Here is a 21,423-nt window from a genome sequence, read left to right as displayed (position 1 = left end):
TAACAAATCCATGCTACCTGTCATTTATTAGCCCATACTTTTCCAAGTGCCAATTAATTTTGTCCCAGATTACTATCTCAAAGTCTCCCCACCACCGACGTTGGGCTGACTGACCTGTAGTTGCCGGGATTATCCCTCTCCCTTTTTTAAACAGGGATGTAACATTTGCAATCCTCCAGTCCTATAGCACCATCCCCATATCGGAGGAGGATTGAAAGATTGTGGCCAGAGCCTCCGCAATTTCCACCCTTACTTCCCTCAGCAACCTAAGATGCATCCCATCCGGACTGGGTGATTTTTCTACTTTGAGTACTGCTAACCTTTTAATTACCTCCTCTTTATCCTCTGGAATATCGCTACCACCTCCTCTTTTACTGCTACATTGGCAGCATCCTCTTCTCTAGTGAAGACTGATGCAAAGTACTCATTTAGTACCTCAGCCTCTGCCTCCACAAGATCTCCTTTTTGGTCCCTAATCGGCCCCACCCTTCCTTTGACTACCCTTTACTATTTATATGTTTACACCATTCTCTGGGAAACTTCTTTACCCAGAGAATGGTGGGGATGTGGAACTCGCTACCACAGGGAATAGTTGAAGCGAATAATAGATGCATTTAAGGAAAGCTAGATAAGCATATGAGGAGGAGAAGTGAATAGAGGTTATGCAGATAAGAGTTAGATGAGGAAGGATGGGAGGAGGCTCAAGTGGAAGTCATCCGGTCTGGCATGGACTGGTTGGGCCAAATGGCCTGTTTCTGTGCTGTATATTCTATGCAATTCTACGTAAAAAGACTTTTCGCTCCCCTTTTAGGTTAACTGCTAATCTATTCTCATACTTCCCCTTTGCCCCTCATACTCTCTATTTTCAATCTCCTCTGTACTTCGTGTTCAGCTTGGTTCGCTACTGTATTATGAACCATACATTTGTCATAAGCCTCCTTTTTCTGTCTCATTTTAACCTCTATATCTTTAGTCATCCAGGGAGTGCTAACTTGTTGTTGAAAGTGAGATAATGTATTATGCTGCAAAATAGTTTTAATGCACAGCTATGGCCAGTGCCATGTCACCTGTGAAGGTGTCTTGTAATTGCAGCCATCTGTATTCTCTTCTCTCCTTGTATCGCCTGTTTTGACATAGTTTGTTCTAATTATGATAGGATTTTACAAGTTAGCTCTATGCGCAATATGGGGCCTATAACTGGGTTCCTTTCAGTGCCAGACTTGACAGGTAGTACAGCTCAGCTACTGATGTTCAACAGAGGTGGTAGTTTAGGATAAGCAGATACTGATAAAACACAGTCAAGCAAGTGCCCTCACTGCCATAGACTGGCCTGCACACCAATACCTTCACAAGTTGAGTACGTAATGAGGAAACTCTTCTAAAATCCCTTTACAAAACACCTGTAGTTTAACTTTAAATTCGATTTGTGGCTGAGAATTATTTTAGATACTAAACAAGACTTCCTGAAACTGAAAAATCCAAGTTGAAGGGAAATAAGTTTGCAATGTTAGAAGAAATACATTGTATGCACGCAAACAACTAGCACACTGGGGACATATTGGTAAATGGGGAAAGGAGAGGTATTTTTCCAACAGTATAAACATTTCCGAGACTTCTGTATTATATTTTTTTTACATGGCCGCAGATATAAAAACAGTAAACGTGTTTTAGACACGACAAGTTAAGATGGAAGCTGTCTTTCTGAACTAAACTTCAAAATGGAGGCTGAAGCCTTGCTGTCTGCAAGACACAGGTGAGTTTTTGATCTGTAGAGTAGCTAGGATTTTTAGATAAGGTGCCAATCATTTTACATGTAGCTAAGCATATCAGATACAAGAGGCCTGGATGAGGTGTGAACATGTGTTTGTCAAGTGATGCCATGCACAAGACGCTCTCTTGCATATCTGAACTTGATTGACTGAGACAGCTCTTCATCTAGATGGTGTTGGTGTGGGACTGGAGACTTTTCTCAATCACTTAAATTCAGTTCAGCTTCCGAAACTGACACTTTGGGACTTATTTCCCTTCAAATATAGTAAAACTTGGACAACTCGGGGGGTAATTTTCATTTTTGCCACGGGCAGAAAAGTGGCAGTAGCGGATTGGCCGCCCGTTGTACACACCGCCCAATTTTCCTTTTCATTGATGAAAAAAAGTCAATGGAAGACAGAACTTTATCATCAGAAAGCTTTAATGTTGAACGAACTGTGTAAGAAGTACGTTCAAGAAAAGGGCATTGTAGTCCCTGTGAACTGATTCTCTCTTTATTCCTATTATACCAGTAGTAACTTGCCGGGTCTTTTTGCTTCAGTCTATAATCCCACTTGTAAATACATTTTGATCATTAGTTTTAGCCTTACACTTTGCTTTGATGTGGAGTTATTTACTGCTTTTCCGTATAGACGGGAGAACATGGCAAGCAACATCATGGTGAAGTGTTAGTCCCACGGAAAGCTATCACACACAAAGCATACACAAGGTATTGGCTCATAAAAGTCTCAGTTTGCATATGGAAAATGGCTCTGTTGTGACAGTAACATAAAAGTGTCAGGAGAAAGTCTGGATTGTAACAATTATATTCAAAGTAATGGCGCCTAAAAGTGCACTGTGGAACTTTATTATTAACTTGACAAACCACTGCTAGAAAATAAAAGTAAACATCTAATTCTCACTTGAGATGAAGCTACATTACTAAGTTTTTCGGGGGCGATACTCCCTCTTTAGAGAATATTTTCGCCTCCACTTTCTTTCCCCTCCTGCCAATTTTTTCTCCTTCCACCTCCATCTTCCTGAAGTTTTTGACTTATCACTGGGTTAAGCTTCCACAGCTGCCGTCACCCTCCAATACCTTGCCCCAGTGGCCAAAATTCACATGTGAGGCTTGACAGTGAGTATCAGAAAGCTATTCAACTGCAGTGGTCCATCACACCTGAGCCCGTTCATGTGCCTGATCTCCACAGAGGCACTTCCAGCAGGAGTCACTAGATAGTGAGGAGGACTGGGGACACTGGTCAGTAACCAAGATGCACCGAGGCCAACTGTTTGCCAACTTTTGCCACCTAGCCAAGATCAGTTAACTCAGCACAGAACCCAGGACTTTCTTGCTCTGTGTGGCTCATCCAGTAACTGGATAAAATCACCCCACCATAGGTGGAGTTCTTTTCCCCTTTCTATTGGTCTCCACTTCCTACTTCTACTAGGCAAGCAAAAAGGCAACCTACTTGCAGGGCTCTTGTGCATCTCCCACTCCATACACTCCACCACTGGCGGCCATGCCTTCAGCTGTCTAGGCTGAAAGCTCTGGAATTCCCTTCCCAAACTTCTCCGCTTCTCTCTCTCCTCCTTTAAGACACTCCTTAAAACCTACCTCTTTGACCAAGCTTTTAGTCACCTGTCCTAATATCTCCTTCCTTGGCTCAGTGTCAATTTATGTCTGATTACGCTCCTGTGAAGCAGCTTGGGATGTTTTACTACATTAAAGACGCTGTATAAATGCAAGTTGTTGTTGTCGCTCTCTCCCTAGATGGGCATCCAGAGGTGTTTAAGATTGCCTTGTTGATTTCCGCTCTCTCGCTGCAGGGAAGTGCTTAGAGTCTCCTCAGCATCTCTCTATGGCAGGAAAGTGGAGAGGAGTAGTTTGTGGTGGGCAATCGTAAGTGGGCCACTAGTCTATGGTTCAGCATGTTCAAGCTTCAATGGGCTACCTTGAACACACTCAGATTGTGGCTCCACCACTGTGAATGCTTGTCCTTAATAGTATAGTCCTTTCAGATGAATGAACCATGCTTTCCACTATCTCCATCTACGTGAATCTGCTCATTGGAGTATTCATTGAAATCCCATTCTGCTGCTGTTGGTGCGCCAGAACATAAAGTAGTGAGAGCTAGCTCTGAATCACATTTTTTTTTTTAAAACACACCTTTTTTGGAGAGGAATTTAGTGCTCTTCAAGGCGAGGGATGTTAATGCTGGAGAATGGAAATCTTCCATTTCAGGCAGCCATACATTGGATTGAGACGGACCAAACGCATCACACACAAGACGACTCTCATCCCCCTCAGTCTGAGCTGGATATAATTTAAGGTATCAGTGTTGAAATAGGCCAGAATCCAGACCACTGCCCCAACCCGGCCCAGAAATAAATTACACTATGCAAAAGGGTCACACTTTTAGCTTTCATTCTGCGAGTGGAATGAAAATGGAAAGCTCGAGAGGGAGGAAAATAAAAACACGAGATGAGCTTACTCTGCTGCAGCCTCCTTTTCTAGAATTTGCAGCTCTCGGAGAAGTTGCTTAACTTCCTTCTGGTTCTCAGTGGTCATGTGTATAGTCTGCAGAGGTACTCGGTGTTCAGATTTGGATTTAAATCTGCCTCCCCTTTGGCTATCAGAGTTTGACCTGCAGAAAAAGAAATGGCCAAAATGTCAACAGAACCATTGCAGCAGCATTTAACTTTCCCATGAAAGGCATCCATCCAAAATCTATGCTGTACTGGAATTTAAAAAAAGATAAAATATGCTGATTCACTGTGTTCAAAGTAGTGGGTGATGCTGCTTAGGAATGGGACAGGTTCCTCTTTGCACTGAGTCACAATGTGACATCAATCACATCGGCTGATGTTCAAGATACAGCATCAGTTTACTGCATCTAACAGTGCCCAGGAATGGCATAGGGCAACAGAAACACAGGTGGGGTGAAATTGGTCTTCACCGTGAATCAGCAGCCCATTTTACACCACGCTCGATTGTTTTTTTTCCATTGAAGTAAATGGGAAAAAAAAAGTTGGGGGCGGTGTAATGCTGGCTGCTGATTCAGTATGAGCCTGGCCCGTGCTCGAAGCGGAGACCAATTTCATCGCCAGGGCTTTCTGCCAATTCAGTGGACAGCAAAGCACACCCAGATCGATAATCCACATCTGATGTAACAGGCAAAGCAGTGAAAATGCTCCTTTGGTCTGTTTATCTTTAGTGAGACCAACATTTCTCTCCTCTCCACAGTATACAAAACAATTTATGCCCACTAACAGCCATTATGTAGTGATTATATTTTAAAACAATTTGCTTGTTTTAAAACACTTCGGCTTTAAAAAAAAAAAGTAGTTATCCTCCTCGTTTACCATCCCAAAGCACCATTTCGCAACGGACCGGCCAGATGACTTGCTCACACACATCTTCAAATGTCACTTTCTTACCAACTGCTGGAGGCAGCACAAGAATCACTTGGGTTAAATTATTTTGGGTTTCCCCTTTCACCCTGTGGTGAATTATCCGACTTCTGTGGAGTGTTTCTTCCGTTAGACAGCGGAGGTCAGCAACGCGAGGAGTCATAGTTCAAACATGTTCACTAAAAAATTATTTATGACTTAAGCAGAAAGGTTCAAATGATATAAGTGCAGCTGGCGCATTAATCCGTGTTGGCCAAGCTCTGCACCTACCTTTGTGATTTGATCAGATTACCGAATAAGTTGAACTCTCCGTGCTCCTTCAACATTTCATCAGGGCATTTCCTACTTTCAGCTCCAGCTCTACTTCCGGTTCCGAATCTACTTCCAGCTCTAGCTCTACTTCCAGCGTTACCTCTACTTCCAGTGCCGGCTCTACCCCTACCTCTACCCCGAGGCCTGGTCGGGAGGGCTGGCTTTCGGGAGAAACTGAAATCATCCCCATCGTCCCATGCTTTGCCTGAGCTTTTCCTACTTCCTCCTCCGCCACCACCACCACGAGGCTTGTTGAACCTTCCTCCTCCTCGGTTTGGCCTCCTTCCAAAATTCATTTTCTGTGATCACTGTTCAAAAGATGAACCACTTGTTACATATTACAGATTTCAATTACAACCAAATAGTTAGCAATACTGGACATTTATAATACATTGCAGGTGAGATCTGCATGGTGTCCTGGCCAATATTTATCCCTCAACCAACGTCACTTTAAAAAAAAAGACAGATTATCTGGTCATTATCACATTGCTGTTTCTGGGACCTTGCTGGGCACAAATTGGCTGCTGCGGTTCCTACATTACAACAGCGACCACACTTCAAAAAGCGCAAAGTGCCTTCTCTCCACTTATCTGAACTTTTTATATTGATGAATGTAGCAGAATAAAATAAGTATTTCACTCACAATCAACTTGGAAGCTTTGCAAGGCAAGGCATGAGTGGATGATTTCATTATTCCATGTTCCGTGGTTGTTCAAACTGTGCAAGGTGGTTTATATAAGAACATATAAATAGGAGCAGGAGTAGGCCATACGACCCCTCGAGCCTGCTCCGCCATTCAATAAGATCATGGCTGATCATTCACCTCAACTCCACTTTCCTGCCCGACTCCCATATCCCTCGATTCTCCTAGAGTCCAAAAATCTCTCTATCTCAGCCTTGCATATACTCAAAGACTCAGCACCACAGCCCTCTGGGGCAGAGAATTCCAAAGATTCACGACCCTCTGAGTGAAGAAAATCCTCCTCATCTCGGTCTTAAATGGCCGACCACTTATCCTGAGACTATGCCCCCTAGTTTTAGACACTCCAGCCAGGGGAAACAACCTCTCAGCATCTACCCTGTCAATCCCCTTCAGAATCTTGTATGTTTCAATGCGATCACCTCTCATTCTTCTAAACTCCAGAAAGTATAGGCCCATTCTACGCAATCTCTGATCATAGGACAGCCCTCTCATCCTAGGAATCAATCTAGTGAACCTTCGTTGCACCGCCTCCAAGGCAAGTATATCCTTCCTTAGATAAGGAGACCAAAACTGTGCACAGTACTCCAGGTGTGGTCTCACCACAGCCCTGTACAATTGTAGCAAGACTTCCTTACTCTTATATTCCAACCCCCTTGCAATATAAGCCAACATGCCAGTTGCCTTCCTTATTGCTTGCTGTACCTGCATGCTAGCTTTTTGTGTTTCTTGCACGAGGACACCCAAATCTCTCTGAACACCAACATTTAAAAGTTTCTCACCATTTAAAAAATTCCTAAATCTGATTCTTACTCTGTTAGGGAGGTCGAAGGCAAAGGAAACAGTAATAACATAGAACATAATTAGTAACATCAACCACAATGAAAATAGAAGCCTTATATCTTAGCAAATGTTTACAAATTCAACCTTCACATTAAAAAAAAAATCACACTTTTAAGATGTTAAACATTAATTACTTTGTAAAGATTGTTGCTGAATGACCTGCTGTGTGTACAGTCAACTCCCCTTAATTGAAAGTAACTTGAAGTAAATGATCTATTATTTTTAGCAATAAACTCCCACTTTGCTGTCATTTATATTTCTTAATTCAAATTATTGGATAATTCAAATTTTAAGCAGGAAGATAGGAATTTGCTAGACGATAAAAGACCATAGTCTATCTAGTTCACCTTCTACCATCCTGGTAATTCCATAATACAATGATAATGGGGTTGTTGACTAATCATAGCAATCAGTCTCTATCAATGAGTCTGCAACAGACCCAGACATGAGGCGAGGAAAACCCCCAGTGGGGAAGAGCTTGGGGAACCATAGGTCCAAAGTCACCTGTTCATCCCAAGGGTGCTACACTTGCCACAGGGCATGTCTCAAATTACTCATATACTGTATCCCAAAGAGTTACTTTCTGAAAGAAATTTATCTAATTTTCTTTGAATGAATCAACACTAATTGCTTCCACTATCTCCCTAGCCTGTTCTATAGACTGACCACTTAAGTCACTGAAATATTGGTACATTTTGAATTTAACACCCGCCCCCCCCAAAAGTGCAGGCTGTGTCCTCTGGTTCTACACAAGGTGAAACAGTTCATCATGGGTTACAGTGTCAAGTCCCTTCAGAATCCTGAAAACAGCAATCATATCAGCAGAAAAAAATGACTTTAAATGATCAGAAACAGACAGTACTTCCATGATTTTCTGATTTTTAACTTCTGATTTCCAATATTTGCAGTTTCATTTTCTAATATCTGAAGCTATGTTATCTTTAAGGGTGGCAGACACCAATACGGGTCTCATTTTAAATCCAAAATGAGTGACTATTGCGGGGTGGCAGTCAACATCAACATCATTAACCTTATGGAGCTCACACCTGCCACTCTCACCATGGCGTCAGCCGTGGCTCAGTGGTAGCACTCTCGCCTATGAGTCAGAAGGTTGTGGGCTGTGGAAAGTCCAACTCCAGAGACGGGAGCACAAAATCTAGGCCGACACTTAAGTGCAGTGCTGAGAGACAACATTCTCTCTAATTTTTATTTTAGGTGCACGGTACTTTTACATTTGCTGCGCAACAGCTGGTGAGCAGCCCACACGGGACACCCCCCCCCCGCGATTGCTACTCAGCTTAAGGGGAACATTGCGGATCAAGCGCTGCACTGTCAGACGTGCCGCAGATTGGATGAGACGCTAAACTGAGGCCCCATCTGCCCTCTCAGGTGGATGTAAAAAGATCCCAAGGCACTATTTCGAAGAGCAGGGGAGTTCCCCCCTGTCCTGGCCAATATTTATACCTCAACCAGCATCACTAAGAGAGATTATCTGGTCATTATCACATTGCTGTTTGTGGGAGCTTGCTGTGCGCAAATTGGCTGCCCTTTTCTTACATGACAACAGTGACTACACTTCAAAAAGTACTTCATTGGCTGTAAAACGCTTTCGAACGTCCTGAGGTTGTGAAAGGCGCTGTAGAAACGTGAGGGGAATCAGCCCCAGTCCACTCGGGATAACATTAAAAGAGCGAGCACCTAACGTGTGGTGAACCAGGCAGCGCTTCCCCAAGCGGTAACACCCAGCCCGGCCCGGGTGTCATCGCTGCCTCAGCTGCTTTCCTTACCGGCTTTTACCCTTTCATTGGCAAATCTCGCAAAACACAGGCCAGCGGTGGGCGCCGGGTAGCCCGGAAGTGATTGAGTACCACTTCCGGGTCAAGGTGGCGCTGGTTACCATGGAGACTGCCCGGCCTCCGCTTTGCTCGCTGCAAAACCTCAGCCGCTCCCTTTGTCACCAAAGGCCCAGCAGTCGGCGAAGGCAGAGAGGAGCGCGGTCCCGGCAGCTCGGACCTTTCAGCCATTAAATCCTTTTGCTGAGGAAGATGCCGGGTAAGTGGCGCCTGTGCGCGCCCAATACCCCAGACTGTGCCCACTCTCCCAGACTGTGCCCACTCTCCCAGACTGAGCCCGCTCTCCCTCTCTCAGACTGTGCCCACTCTCCCAGACTGTGCCCGCTCACCCTCTCCCAGACTGTGCCCACTCTCCCAGACTGTGCCCACTCCCAGACTGAGCCCGCTCTCCCTCTCCCAGACTGTGCCCACTCTCCCAGACTGTGCCCGCTCACCCTCTCCCAGACTGTGCCCACTCTCCCTCTCCCAGACTGTGCCCACTCTCCCTCTCCCAGACTGTGCCCACTCTCCCTCTCCCAGACTGTGCCCGCTCTCCCAGACTGTGCCCGCTCTCCCAGACTGTGCCCGCTCTCCCAGACTGTGCCCGCTCTCCTCCCAGACTGTGCCCACACTCCCAGACTGTGCCCGCACTCCCAGACTGTGCCCGCTCTCCCAGACTGTGCCCACTCTCCCAGACTGTGCCCGCTCACCCTCTACCAGACTCTGCCTGCTCTCCCAGACTGTGCCTGCTCTCCCAGACTCTGGCCGCTCTCCCTCTCCCAGACTGTGCCCACTCTCCCAGACTGTGCCCGCTCTCCCTCTCCCAGACGGTGCCCGCTCTCCCAGACGGTGCCCGCTCTCCCAGGCAGTGCCCACTCTCCCAGACTGTGCCCACTCTCCCAGACTGTGCCCGCTCTCCCTCTCCCAGACTGTGCCCACACTCCCAGACTGTGCCCACTCTCCCTCTCCCAGACTGTGCCCGCTCTCCCTCTCCCAGACTGTGCCCGCTCTCCCAGACTGTGCCCGCTCTCCCAGACTGTGCCCGCTCTCCCAGACTGTGCCCACTCTCCCAGACTGTGCCCACTCTCCCAGACTGTGCCCGCTCTCCCTCTCCCAGACTGTGCCCACTCTCCCAGACTGTGCCCGCTCACCCTCTCCCAGACTGTGCCCGCTCTCCCAGACTGTGCGCACTCTCCCAGACTGTGCCCACTCTCCCAGACTGCCCGCTCTCCCAGACTGTGCCCGCTCTCCCTCTCCCAGACTGTGCCCGCTCTCCCAGACTGTGCCCGCTCTCCCAGACTGTGCCTGCTCTCCCAGACTGTGCCCGCTCTCCCAGACTGTGCCCACTCTCCCAGACTCTGCCTGCGCCCGCTCTCCCAGACTGTGCCCGCTCTCCCTCTCCCAGACTGTGCCCGCTCTCCCTCTCCCAGACAGTGTCCACACCCCCTCTCCCAGACTGTGCCCACTCTCCCTCTCCCAGACTGTGCCCACTCTCCCTCTCCCAGACTGTGCCCGCTCTCCCAGACTGTGCCCGCTCTCCCAGACTGTGCCCGCTCTCCCAGACTGTGCCCGCTCTCCCAGACTGTGCCCGCTCTCCCAGACTGTGCCCGCTCTCCTCCCAGACTGTGCCCGCACTCCCAGACTGTGCCCGCACTCCCAGACTGTGCCCGCTCTCCCAGACTGTGCCCACTCTCCCAGACTGTGCCCGCTCACCCTCTACCAGACTCTGCCTGCTCTCCCAGACTGTGCCTGCTCTCCCAGACTCTGGCCGCTCTCCCTCTCCCAGACTGTGCCCACTCTCCCAGACTGTGCCCGCTCTCCCTCTCCCAGACGGTGCCCGCTCTCCCAGACGGTGCCCGCTCTCCCAGGCAGTGCCCACTCTCCCAGACTGTGCCCACTCTCCCAGACTGTGCCCGCTCTCCCTCTCCCAGACTGTGCCCACACTCCCAGACTGTGCCCACTCTCCCTCTCCCAGACTGTGCCCGCTCTCCCAGACTGTGCCCACTCTCCCAGACTGTGCCCGCTCTCCCAGACTGTGCCCACTCTCCCAGACTGTGCCCACTCTCCCTCTCCCAGACTGTGCCCACTCTCCCAGACTGTGCCCGCTCACCCTCTCCCAGACTGTGCCCGCTCTCCCAGACTGTGCCCACTCTCCCAGACTGCCCGCTCTCCCAGACTGTGCCCGCTCTCCCTCTCCCAGACTGTGCCCGCTCTCCCAGACTGTGCCCACTCTCCCAGACTGTGCCTGCTCTCCCAGACTGTGCCCGCTCTCCCAGACTGTGCCCACTCTCCCAGACTCTGCCTGCGCCCGCTCTCCCAGACTGTGCCCGCTCTCCCTCTCCCAGACTGTGCCCGCTCTCCCTCTCCCAGACAGTGTCCACACCCCCTCTCCCAGACTGTGCCCACTCTCCTAGACTGTGCCCAGTCTCCCTCTCCCAGACTGCCCGCTCTCCCAGACTGTACCCGCTCTCCCAGACTGTGCTTGCTCTCCCTCTCCCAGACTGTGCCCACTCTCCCAGACTGTGCCTGCTCTCCCTCTCCCAGAATGTGCCCACTCTCCCAGACTGTGCCCGCTCTCCCTCTCCCAGACTGTGCCCGCTCTCCCTCTCCCAGACTGTGCCCGCTCTCCCTCTCTCAGACTGTGCCCGCTCTCCCTCTCCCAGACTGTGCCCACTCTCAGACTGTGCCCGCTCTCCCTCTCCCAGACTGCCCGCTCTCCCAGACTGTGCCCACTCTCCCAGACTGTGCCCGCTCACCCTCTCCCAGACTGTGCCCACTCTCCCTCTCCCAGACTGTGCCCACTCTCCCAGACTGTGCCCACTCTCCCAGACTGTGCGCACTCTCCCAGACTGAGCCCGCTCTCCCTCTCCCAGACTGTGCCCACTCTCCCAGACTGTGCCCGCTCACCCTCTCCCAGACTGTGCCCACTCTCCCAGACTGTGCCCACTCTCCCAGACTGAGCCCGCTCTCCCTCTCCCAGACTGTGCCCACTCTCCCAGACTGTGCCCGCTCACCCTCTCCCAGACTGTGCCCACTCTCCCTCTCCCAGACTGTGCCCACTCTCCCGCTCCCAGACTGTGCCCACTCTCCCTCTCCCAGACTGTGCCTGCTCTCCCAGACTGTGCCCGCTCTCCCAGACTGTGCCCGCTCTCCCTCTCCCAGACTGTGCCCACTCTCCCAGACTGTGCCCGCTCGCCCTCTCCCAGACTGTGCCCACTCTCCCAGACTGTGCCCACTCTCCCAGACTGTGCCCGCTCACCCTCTACCAGACTCTGCCTGCTCTCCCAGACTGTGCCTGCTCTCCCAGACTCTGGCCGCTCTCCCTCTCCCAGACTGTGCCCGCTCTCCCAGACGGTGCCCGCTCTCCCAGACGGTGCCCACTCTCCCAGACTGTGCCCGCTCTCCCTCTCCCAGACTGCGCCCGCTCTCCCAGACTGTGCCCACTCTCCCAGACTGTGCCCGCTCTCCCTCTCCCAGACTGTGCCCGCTCTCCCAGACTACCCGCACTCTCCCAGACTGTGCCCGCACTCTCCCAGACTGTGCCCGCTCTCCCAGACTGTGCCTGCTCTCCCAGACTGTGCCCGCTCTCCCAGACTGTGCCCGCTCTCCCTCTCCCAGACTGTGCCCACTCTCCCAGACTCTGCCTACTCTCCCAGACTCTGCCTGCGCCCGCTCTTCCAGACTGTGCCCGCTCTCCCTCTCCCAGACAGTGCCCGCTCTCCCTCTCCCAGACAGTGCCCGCTCTCCCTCTCCCAGACTGTGCCCACTCTCCCAGACTGTGCCTGCTCTCCCTCTCCCAGACTGTGCCCACCCTCTCAGACTGTGCCCAGTCTCCCTCTCCCAGACTGCCCGCTCTCCCAGACTGTGCCCGCTCTCCCAGACTGTGCCTGCTCTCCCTCTCCCAGACTGTGCCCACTCTCCCAGACGGTGCCTGCTCTCCCTCTCCCAGAATGTGCCCACTCTCCCAGACTGTGCCCGCTCTCCCTCTCCCAGACTGTGCCCGCTCTCCCTCTCCCAGACTGTGCCCGCTCTCCCTCTCTCAGACTGTGCCCGCTCTCCCTCTCCCAGACTGTGCCCACTCTCAGACTGTGCCCGCTCTCCCTCTCCCAGACTGCCCGCTCTCCCAGACTGTGCCCACTCTCCCTCTCCCAGACTGTGCTTGCTCTCCCAGACTGTGCCCGCTCTCCCTCTCCCAGACTGTGCCCACTCTCCCAGACTGTGCCCGCTCTCCCTCTCCCAGACTGTGCCCGCTCTCCCAGACTGTGCCCGCTCTCCCAGACTGTGCCCGCTCTCCCTCTCCCAGACTGTGCCCACTCTCCCAGACTCTGCCTACTCTCCCAGACTCTGCCTGCGCCCGCTCTCCCAGACTGTGCCCGCTCTCCCTCTCCCAGACTGTGCCCGCTCTCCCTCTCCCAGACAGTGCCCGCTCTCCCTCTCCCAGACTGTGCCCGCTCTCCCTCTCCCAGACAGTGTCCACTCTCCCTCTCCCAGACTGTGCCCACTCTCCCAGACTGTGCCTGCTCTCCCTCTCCCAGACTGTGCCCACTCTCTCAGACTGTGCCCAGTCTCCCTCTCCCAGACTGCCCGCTCTCCCAGACTGTGCCCGCTCTCCCAGACTGTGCCTGCTCTCCCTCTCCCAGACTGTGCCCACTCTCCCAGACTGTGCCTGCTCTCCCTCTCCCAGAATGTGCCCGCTCTCCCTCTCCCAGACTGTGCCCGCTCTCCCTCTCCCAGACTGTGCCCGCTCTCCCTCTCTCAGACTGTGCCCGCTCTCCCTCTCCCAGACTGTGCCCACTCTCAGACTGTGCCCGCTCTCCCTCTCCCAGACTGCCCGCTCTCCCAGACTGTGCCCACTCTCCCTCTCCCAGACTGTGCTTGCTCTCCCAGACTGTGCCCGCTCTCCCAGACTGTGCCCGCTCTCCCTCTCCCAGACTGTGCCCACTCTACCAGACTGTGCCCGCTCTCCCTCTCCCAGACTGTGCCCACTCTCCCTCTCCCAGACTGTGCCCACTCTCCCAGACTGTGCCTGCTCTCCCTCTCCCAGACTGTGCCCACCTGTTCTCCCTGACTGTGCCCACTCTCTCAGACTGTGCCCGCTCTCCCTCTCCCAGGCTGTGCCCACCCGCTCTCCCTGACTGTGCCCACTCTCCCTCTCCCAGACTGTGCCCACTCTCCCAGATTGTGCCCACTCTCCCTCTCCCAGACTGTGCCCACTCTCCCAGATTGTGCCTGCTCTCCCTCTCCCAGACTGTGCCCACCCGCTCTCCCTGACTGTGCCCCAGGGAGTGGGGCAGTGCACTTAACACACGCCACCCTGGGACTGGTTTACCGAGCCTTGCTGCTTTCACTTTATACTGGTTTATCTATGAGTAAAAAATAAAATAAGGGCGCATTGACTGACAATGGCATTGTCAATAGCGGGTTCTAATCCTAACCTTAACCCGAGTCACTAACTCCTGACCACGCAATCCTAACCACTAATCTTAATACTTATCACTAACCTAACCCAAACATTAACCCTAATACTTAAACCTAGCTACTAACACCTACCCCTAATCCTAACCGTAACCGTAACCCTACCCCTTATCCTAACCTCAACCCTAGCCACTAATCCGCACCGCTAATCCTAACCCTAGCTACTAACACCTACCCTTAATCCTAACCGTAACCATAACCCTAACCCTTATCCTAACCTCAACCCTAGCCACTAACCCTCACCGCTAATCCTAACCCTAGCCACTAACCTCTACCCCTAATCCTAGCCCTAACCGTAATCCTAACCCAAACCCTAACCCTACCCCTAATCTTAAATGTAACATTATCCCTAATCCTAACATTAACCTGAGCCACTAACCCATACCACTAACCCTAACCCTAGCCACTAACCCTACCCCAATCCTAACAACACTAACCCTAATCCCAACCCCTAATCCTAGCCACGAATCTCTACCTCTAATCCTAACCATAACCCTAATCCTAACCCTAGCCGCTGACACCTACCCCTAATCCTAACCTTAACCCGAGCCACTAACCCTACCCCAATCCTAACCTCAACCCGAGCCACTAACCCTATCCCTAATCGTAACCCTAGCCACTAACCCCTACCCCATCCTAACCCTAACCATAACATGAGCCACTAACCCCGACCCCTAACCTTACCCCAAATCATAACGTTAACCTGAGCCACTAACCCTAACCTTAACCCGAGCCACTAACCCTACCCCTAACCTTAACCCTAACCCTTACCCTAGCCACGAATCCCTACCTGTAATCCTAACCATAACCCTAATTCTAACCCGAGCCACTAACCCCTACCCCTAATCCTAATTTGCAGCTACATGTTTAGATTGGTGAACATGCATATAGATGTGCCAATATATGAAAACCTGAACACAAGTTACCCAGAATTTACAATTTAGTTGACATGTGATTGTTATGATATTGAATGTGAACAGTTCAGGCTTTAATAGGAAAATAAGAGGGTGAAATTGGATGCGTTAGCGCCCCCCCCCCCCCCCGGGGCGCTAACGGGAGGCGCAAATTAGGGCAGATGACCAAAAGCTTTGTCAAAGAGGTAGGTTTTAAGGAGCGTCTTAAAGGAGGAAAGTGAGGTAGAGAGGCGGAGAGGTTTAGGGAGAGAATTCCAGAGCTTAGGGCCTAGGCAGCTGAAGGCACGGCCACCGATGGTTGAGCGATTATAATCAGGGATGCTCGAGAGGGCAAAATTTGAGGAGCGCAGATATCTCGGGGGAGGTTGTGGGGCTGAAGGAGATTTCAGGGATAGGGAGGGGCGAGGCCATGGAGAGATTAGAAAACAAGGATGAGAATTTTGAAATCAAGGCGTTGCTTAACCGGGAACCAATGTAGGTCAGCGAGCACAGGGGTGATGAGCGAACGGGACTTGGTGCAAGTTAGGACTCGGGCAGCTGAGTTTTAGATGACCTCAAGTAAAAGTACTGGAAAAATTAATGAGACTAAAAGCTGACAAATCCCCTGGACCTGATGGCCTACACCTAGGGTTTTAAAAGAGGTAGCTGCAGAGATAGTGGATGCATTGGTTTTGATTGTCCAGAATTCCCTAGATTCTAGAATGGTCCTTGTGAATTGGAAGGTAGCAAATGTAACCCTGCTGTTCAAGAAAGGAGGGAGAGAGAAAACAGGGAACTATAGACCTGTTAGCCTGACATCAGTAGCAGGGAAAATGCTAGAATCTATTATTAAAGACATGGTAACAGAGCACTTGGAAAATCATAATATGATTAGGCAGAGTCAACATGGTTTTATGAAAGGGAAATTGTGTTTGACAAATCTATTAGAGTTTTTTGAGGGGTAATTAGCAGGGTAGATAAGGGGGAACCAGTTGATGTAGTATATTTGGATTTTCAGAAAGCATTTGATAAGGCGCCACACAGGAGGTTATTACACAAGATTAGGGCTCATGGGATTGGGGGTAATATATTAGCATGGATTGAGGATTGGTTAACGGACAGATAACAGAGAGTAGGTATAAACGGATCATTTTCGGGATGGCAGAGTATAACTAGTGGAGTGCAGCAAGGATCAGTGCTTGGGCCTCAGCCATTTACAATCTATATCAATTACTTAGATGAGGGGACCGAGTGCAATGTATCCAAGTTTGCTGATAATACAAAGCTAGGAAAGTAAGCTGTGAGGAGGACGCAAAGAGGCTGCAAAGGTATATAGACCAGTTAAGTGATTGGACAAGAAAGTAGCAAATGGGGTATAATGTGGGGAAGTTTGAAATTATCCACTTTGGTAGGAAGAATGGAAAAGCAGAATATTTTTCAGAAGGTGAGAGACTAGTAAATGTTGGTATTCAGAGGGATTTGGGTGTCCTTGTACACAAATCACTGAAAGTTAACATGCAGGTACAGCAAGCAATTTGGAAGGCAAATAGTATGTTAGCCTTTATTGCAATGGGGTTGGAATATAAGAGTAAGGAGGTCTTGCAGCAATTATATAGGGCTTTGGTGAGACCACACCTGGAGTACTGTGTACAAGTTTGGTCTCCTTACCTAAGGAAGGATATACTTGCCTTAGAGGGGCTGCAACAAAGGTTCACTGGATTGATTCCTGGGATGAGAGGGCTGTCCTGTGAGGTGAGATTGAGTAGAATGGGCCTTTATTCTCTGGAGTTTAGAAGAATGAGAAGTGATCTCATTGAAATGTATAAAATTCTTAAAGGGCTTTACAGGGTAGATGCTGAGAGGCTGTTTCCCTTGGCTGGAGAGTCTAGAACTAGGGGTACTAGACTCAGGGTAAGGGGTGGCCATTTAGGACTGAGATGAGGAAACATTTCTTAGAATCATAGAAATTTACTGCACAGAAGGAGGCCATTCGGCCCATTGTGTCTGTGCCGGCCGAAAAAGACCCATCCAGCCTAATGCCACTTTCCAGCTCTTGGTCCGTAGCCTTGTATGTTACAGCACTTCAAGTGCATATCCAAGTACTTTTTAAATGTGATGAGGGTCTCTGCCTCTACCACCCTTTCAGGCAGTGAGTTCCAGACCCCCACCGCCCTCTGGGTGAAAAAAGTTCTCCTCCACTCCCCTCTAATCCTTCTACCAATTACTTTAACTCTATGCCCCCTGGTTATTGACCTCTCTGCTAATGGCAATAGGTCCTTCCTATCCACTTTATCTATGCTGCTTATAATTTTATACACCTCAATTAAATCTCCCCTCAACCTCCTCTGTTCCAAAGAAAACAACCCCAGCCTATCCAATCTTTCCTCATAGCTAAAATCCTTCAGTCCTGGCAACATCCTTGTAAATCTCCTCTGTACCCTCTCCAGTGCAATCACATCTTTCCTGTAGTGTGGTGACCAGAACTGTATGCAGTATTCTAGCTGTGGCCTAACTAGTGTTTTATACAGTTCAAGCATAACCTCCCTGCTTTTATATTTTATGCCTCAGCTAATAAAGGGAAGCATCCCATATACCTTCTTAACCACCTTATCCACCTGTCCTGCTACATTCAGGGGTCTGTGGACATGCACTCCAAAATCCATTTGTTCGACTCCACTTTTCAGTATCCTACCATTTATTGTGTATTCCCATGCCTTGTTAGCCCTCCCCAAATGCATTACCTCACACTTCTCCAGATTTAATTCCATTTGCCACTTTTCCTCTCACCTGACCTGACCAGTCCATTGATATCTTTCTGCAGTCTACAGCTTTCTTCCTCACGGCCAATTTTTGTATCATCTGCAAACTTCTTAATCATGCCCCTTACATTGAAGTCTAAATCATTGATACATACCACAAAAAGCAAGAGACCTAGTACTGAGCCTTGCGGAACCCCACTGGAAACAACCTTCAAGTCACAAAAACATCCGTCGACCATTAACCTTTGTTTCCTGCCACTGAGCCAATTTTGGATCCAACTTGCCATTTTCCCTTGGATCCCATGGGCTTTTACTCTTCTGATCAGTCTGCCATGTGGGACCTTGTCTAAACACCTGCTAAAATCCAAGTAGACTACATCAAATGCACTACCCTCATCAACCTTACCTTCTGAAAAAATTCAATCAAGTTAGACATAAGTGGCAATCTGTGTGTGGAGCCGGAAGATGTAGGAGGGGTTCTAAATGAATTTTTTGCATCTGTTTTCACTATGGAGAAGGACGATGTAGACATAGAAATAGGGCGGGGGGGACTGTGATATGCTCAAACATATTAACATCGAGAGGGAGGAGGTATTGGCGGTTTTAGCAGGCCTAAAAATGGATAAATCCCCAGGCCCGGACGAAATGTATCCCAGGCTGCTGTGTGAGGCAAAGGAAGAGATTGCGGGGGCTCTAACACATATATTCAGGACCTCTCTGGCCACAGGGGATGTGCCAGAGGACTGGAGAACCGCTAATGTAGTACCATTATTCAAGAAGGGAAGTAGGGAAAAACCGGGGAACTACAGGCCAGTGAGCCTAACATCAGTGGTAGGAAAATTATTGGAAAAAATTCTGAGGGACAAAATTAGTCTCCACTTGGAGAGGCAAGGATTAATCAGGGATAGTCAACATGGCTTTGTCAAGGGAAGATCACGTCTGACTAATTTGATTGAATTTTTTGAGGGGGTGACTAGGTGTGTGGATGAGGGTAACGCAGTGGATGTGGTATACATGGATTTCAGTAAGGCCTTCGATAAAGTCCCGCACAGGAGACTGGTCAAGAAGGTAAGAGCCCATGGAATCCAGGGTGCCTTGGCACATTGGATACAAAACTGGCTTAGTGGCAGAAGGCAGAGGGTGATGGTCGAAGGTTGTTTTTGTGACTGGAAGCCTGTGGCCAGTGGGGTACCACAGGGATCGGTGCTGGGTCCCTTGCTGTTTGTGGTCTACATTAATGACTTGGATATGAATGTAAAAGGTATGATCAGTAAGTTCGCGGATGATACAAAAATTGGTAGGGTGGTAAATAGCGAGGAGGGTAGCCTCAGTCTGCAGGACGATATAGATGGGTTGGTCAGATGGGCGGAACAGTGGCAAATGGAATTTAACCCGGAAAAGTGCGAGGTGATGCACTTTGGGGGGGACTAACAAGGCAAGGGAATACACAATGAATGGTAAGACCCTAGGCAAGACGGAGGGTCAGAGGGATCTGGGTGTGCAAGTACACAGATCCCTGAAGGCGGCGGAACAGGTGGATAAGGTGGTAAAAAAGGCATATGGGATACTTGCCTTCATTAGCCGAGGCATAGAATATAAGAGCAAGGAGGTTATGATGGAGCTGTATAAAACACTGGTTAGGCCACAGCTGGAATACTGTGTGCAGTTCTGGTCGCCACACTACAGGAAGGATGTGAACGCTTTGGAGAGGGTGCAGAGGAGATTCACCAGGATGTTACCAGGGCTGGAGCGCTTCAGCTATGAAGAGAGACTGGGCAGATTGGGTTTGTTTTCCTTGGAGCAGAGGAGGCTGAGGGGGGGCATGATTGAGGTGTACAAAATTATGAGGGGCATAGATAGGATGGATACTGAGGAGCTTTTTCCCTTAGTAGAAGGATCAATAACTAGGGGGCATAGATTCAAGGTAAAGGGCGGGAGGTTTAGAGGGGATTTGAGAAAGAACTTTTTCACCCAGAGGGTGGTTGGAGTCTGGAACTCACTGCCTGAAAGGGTTGTGGAGGCAGGAACCCTCACAACATTTAAGAAGCATTTGGATGAGCACTTGAAATGCCATAGCATACAAGGCTACGGACCAAATGCTGGAATATGGGATTAGATTAGACAGGGCTTGATGGCCGGCGCGGACACGATGGGCCGAAGGGCCTCTATCCGTGCTGCATAACTCTATGACTCTATGACTCTATAACCTTCCCTTAACTGTCCTTAATTAATACGTGCCTTTCTAAATGACAAGTAATGCAATCACATCTTTCCTGTAGTGTGGTGACCAGAACTGTATGCAGTATTCTAGCTGTGGCCTAATTAGTGTTTTTTCCAACAATTTGCCCACCACCGAGGTTAGGCTGACTGGCCTGTATTACTTGGTCTATTCCTTTCTCCCTTTTTAAACAACAGTTAGCAGTCTTCCAGTCCTCCAGCACCACACCTGTAGCCAGAGAGGATTGGAAAATGATGGTCAGGGCCATCGCTATTTCCTCCCTTGCTTCTCTTAACAGCGATTTATCTACTTTCAAAAATGCTAAACCCCTTAATACTTCCTCTCTCACTATGTTTATCTTATCTAATATTTCACACTCCTCCTCCTTAACTACAATGCCTGCATCGTCCCTCTCTTTTGTGAAGACAGACACAAAGTATTCATTAAGAACCATACCCACATCTTCCGCCTCCTCACAAAAGCTTCCTTTTTGGTCTCTAATAGGCCGTACTCTTCCTTTAGTTATCCTCTTGCTCTTTATGTATTTATAAAACATCTTTGGGTTTTCCTTGATTTTACTTGCCAATATTTTTTCATGCCCTCTCTTTGCTTTCCTAATTTCCTTTTTAATTTCACCCCTGCACTTTCTAAACTCCTCTAGGCTTTCTGCAGTATTTAGCTCTTGGTATTTGACATTCTTCACTCGGAGGGTTGTGAATCTTTGGAATTCTCACCCCAGAAGGCTGTGGTTGCTCAGTCGATGAGTATATTCAAGGCTGAGATCGATAGATTGTTGGGCACTAAGGGAATCAAGAGATACGGGGATCGGGCGGGAAAGTGGAATCAATGTAGAAGTTTAGCCATGATCTTGAATGGCAGAGCAGGCTCGATGGGCCGTATGGCCTACTCCTGCTTCTATTTCTTATGTTTTGAAACATGAATGGTGATGAATGATTGAGAACAATTGTATTGTTAATGATCCACACACAATGTAAACTGCTCTCTTTAGGCTTGTCCACTGTTTTCGACCGGATAAAATTGACTGTGCGAAATTTTGCACTTCTTGTGCCCAGGTACGAGTGACTGTATTTCAAGTTGCCACTAACTTCCATGTTTGCTGTCTTGTTACAGTGAAACCAAAAAAGAAAGTTCTATCCAAGGAAAAAGCAAGTAAGGTTTCTTCACAACCTCTTATTCTTATTTGATATCTATTTTATTATATTAGCAT

General features: G+C 49.3%; 2 protein-coding genes across 6 annotated transcripts in view; one reads left to right on the top strand and one right to left on the bottom strand.

The window, feature by feature from the left end:
* dhx57 (DEAH (Asp-Glu-Ala-Asp/His) box polypeptide 57) overlaps positions 1 to 8,886 on the bottom strand; it is a 99,746-nt gene extending 90,860 nt beyond the window's left edge. Inside the window, exons 1-3 of one of the 2 annotated variants that reach the window (XM_085981915.1) lie at positions 8,806 to 8,886; positions 5,434 to 5,783; positions 4,245 to 4,397 (exon numbers count right to left, since the gene is read on the bottom strand). In XM_085981915.1, coding sequence (XP_085838041.1) covers positions 4,245 to 4,397; positions 5,434 to 5,771 — 491 coding nt within the window. In that variant the 5' untranslated portion in view covers positions 5,772 to 5,783; positions 8,806 to 8,886. Of the gene's footprint in view, positions 1 to 4,244; positions 4,398 to 5,433; positions 5,784 to 8,716 lie in introns of both variants that reach the window. The other variant, XM_085981914.1, reaches the window with a different exon arrangement.
* Positions 8,887 to 8,917: 31 nt separating this feature from the next.
* The window catches only part of morn2 (MORN repeat containing 2), a 61,714-nt gene continuing 49,208 nt past the window's right edge, over positions 8,918 to 21,423 (top strand). Inside the window, exons 1-2 of one of the 4 annotated variants that reach the window (XM_085981922.1) lie at positions 8,918 to 9,070; positions 21,327 to 21,365. In XM_085981922.1, the coding sequence (XP_085838048.1) occupies positions 9,064 to 9,070; positions 21,327 to 21,365 (46 nt within the window). In that variant the 5' untranslated portion in view covers positions 8,918 to 9,063. The remainder of the gene's footprint in view (positions 9,071 to 21,326; positions 21,366 to 21,423) is intronic. The other 3 variants (XM_085981919.1, XM_085981921.1, XM_085981920.1) reach the window with 3 other exon arrangements.

Source organism: Somniosus microcephalus, chromosome 3 (genome assembly GCF_052327205.1).
Source record: "Somniosus microcephalus isolate GS21.2 chromosome 3, FLI_Smic_1.0, whole genome shotgun sequence".
NCBI classification, from domain to species: Eukaryota; Metazoa; Chordata; class Chondrichthyes; order Squaliformes; family Somniosidae; genus Somniosus; species Somniosus microcephalus.
Note: the sequence above shows the minus strand (reverse complement) of the source record. Positions and strands in the feature narration are given on the sequence as shown.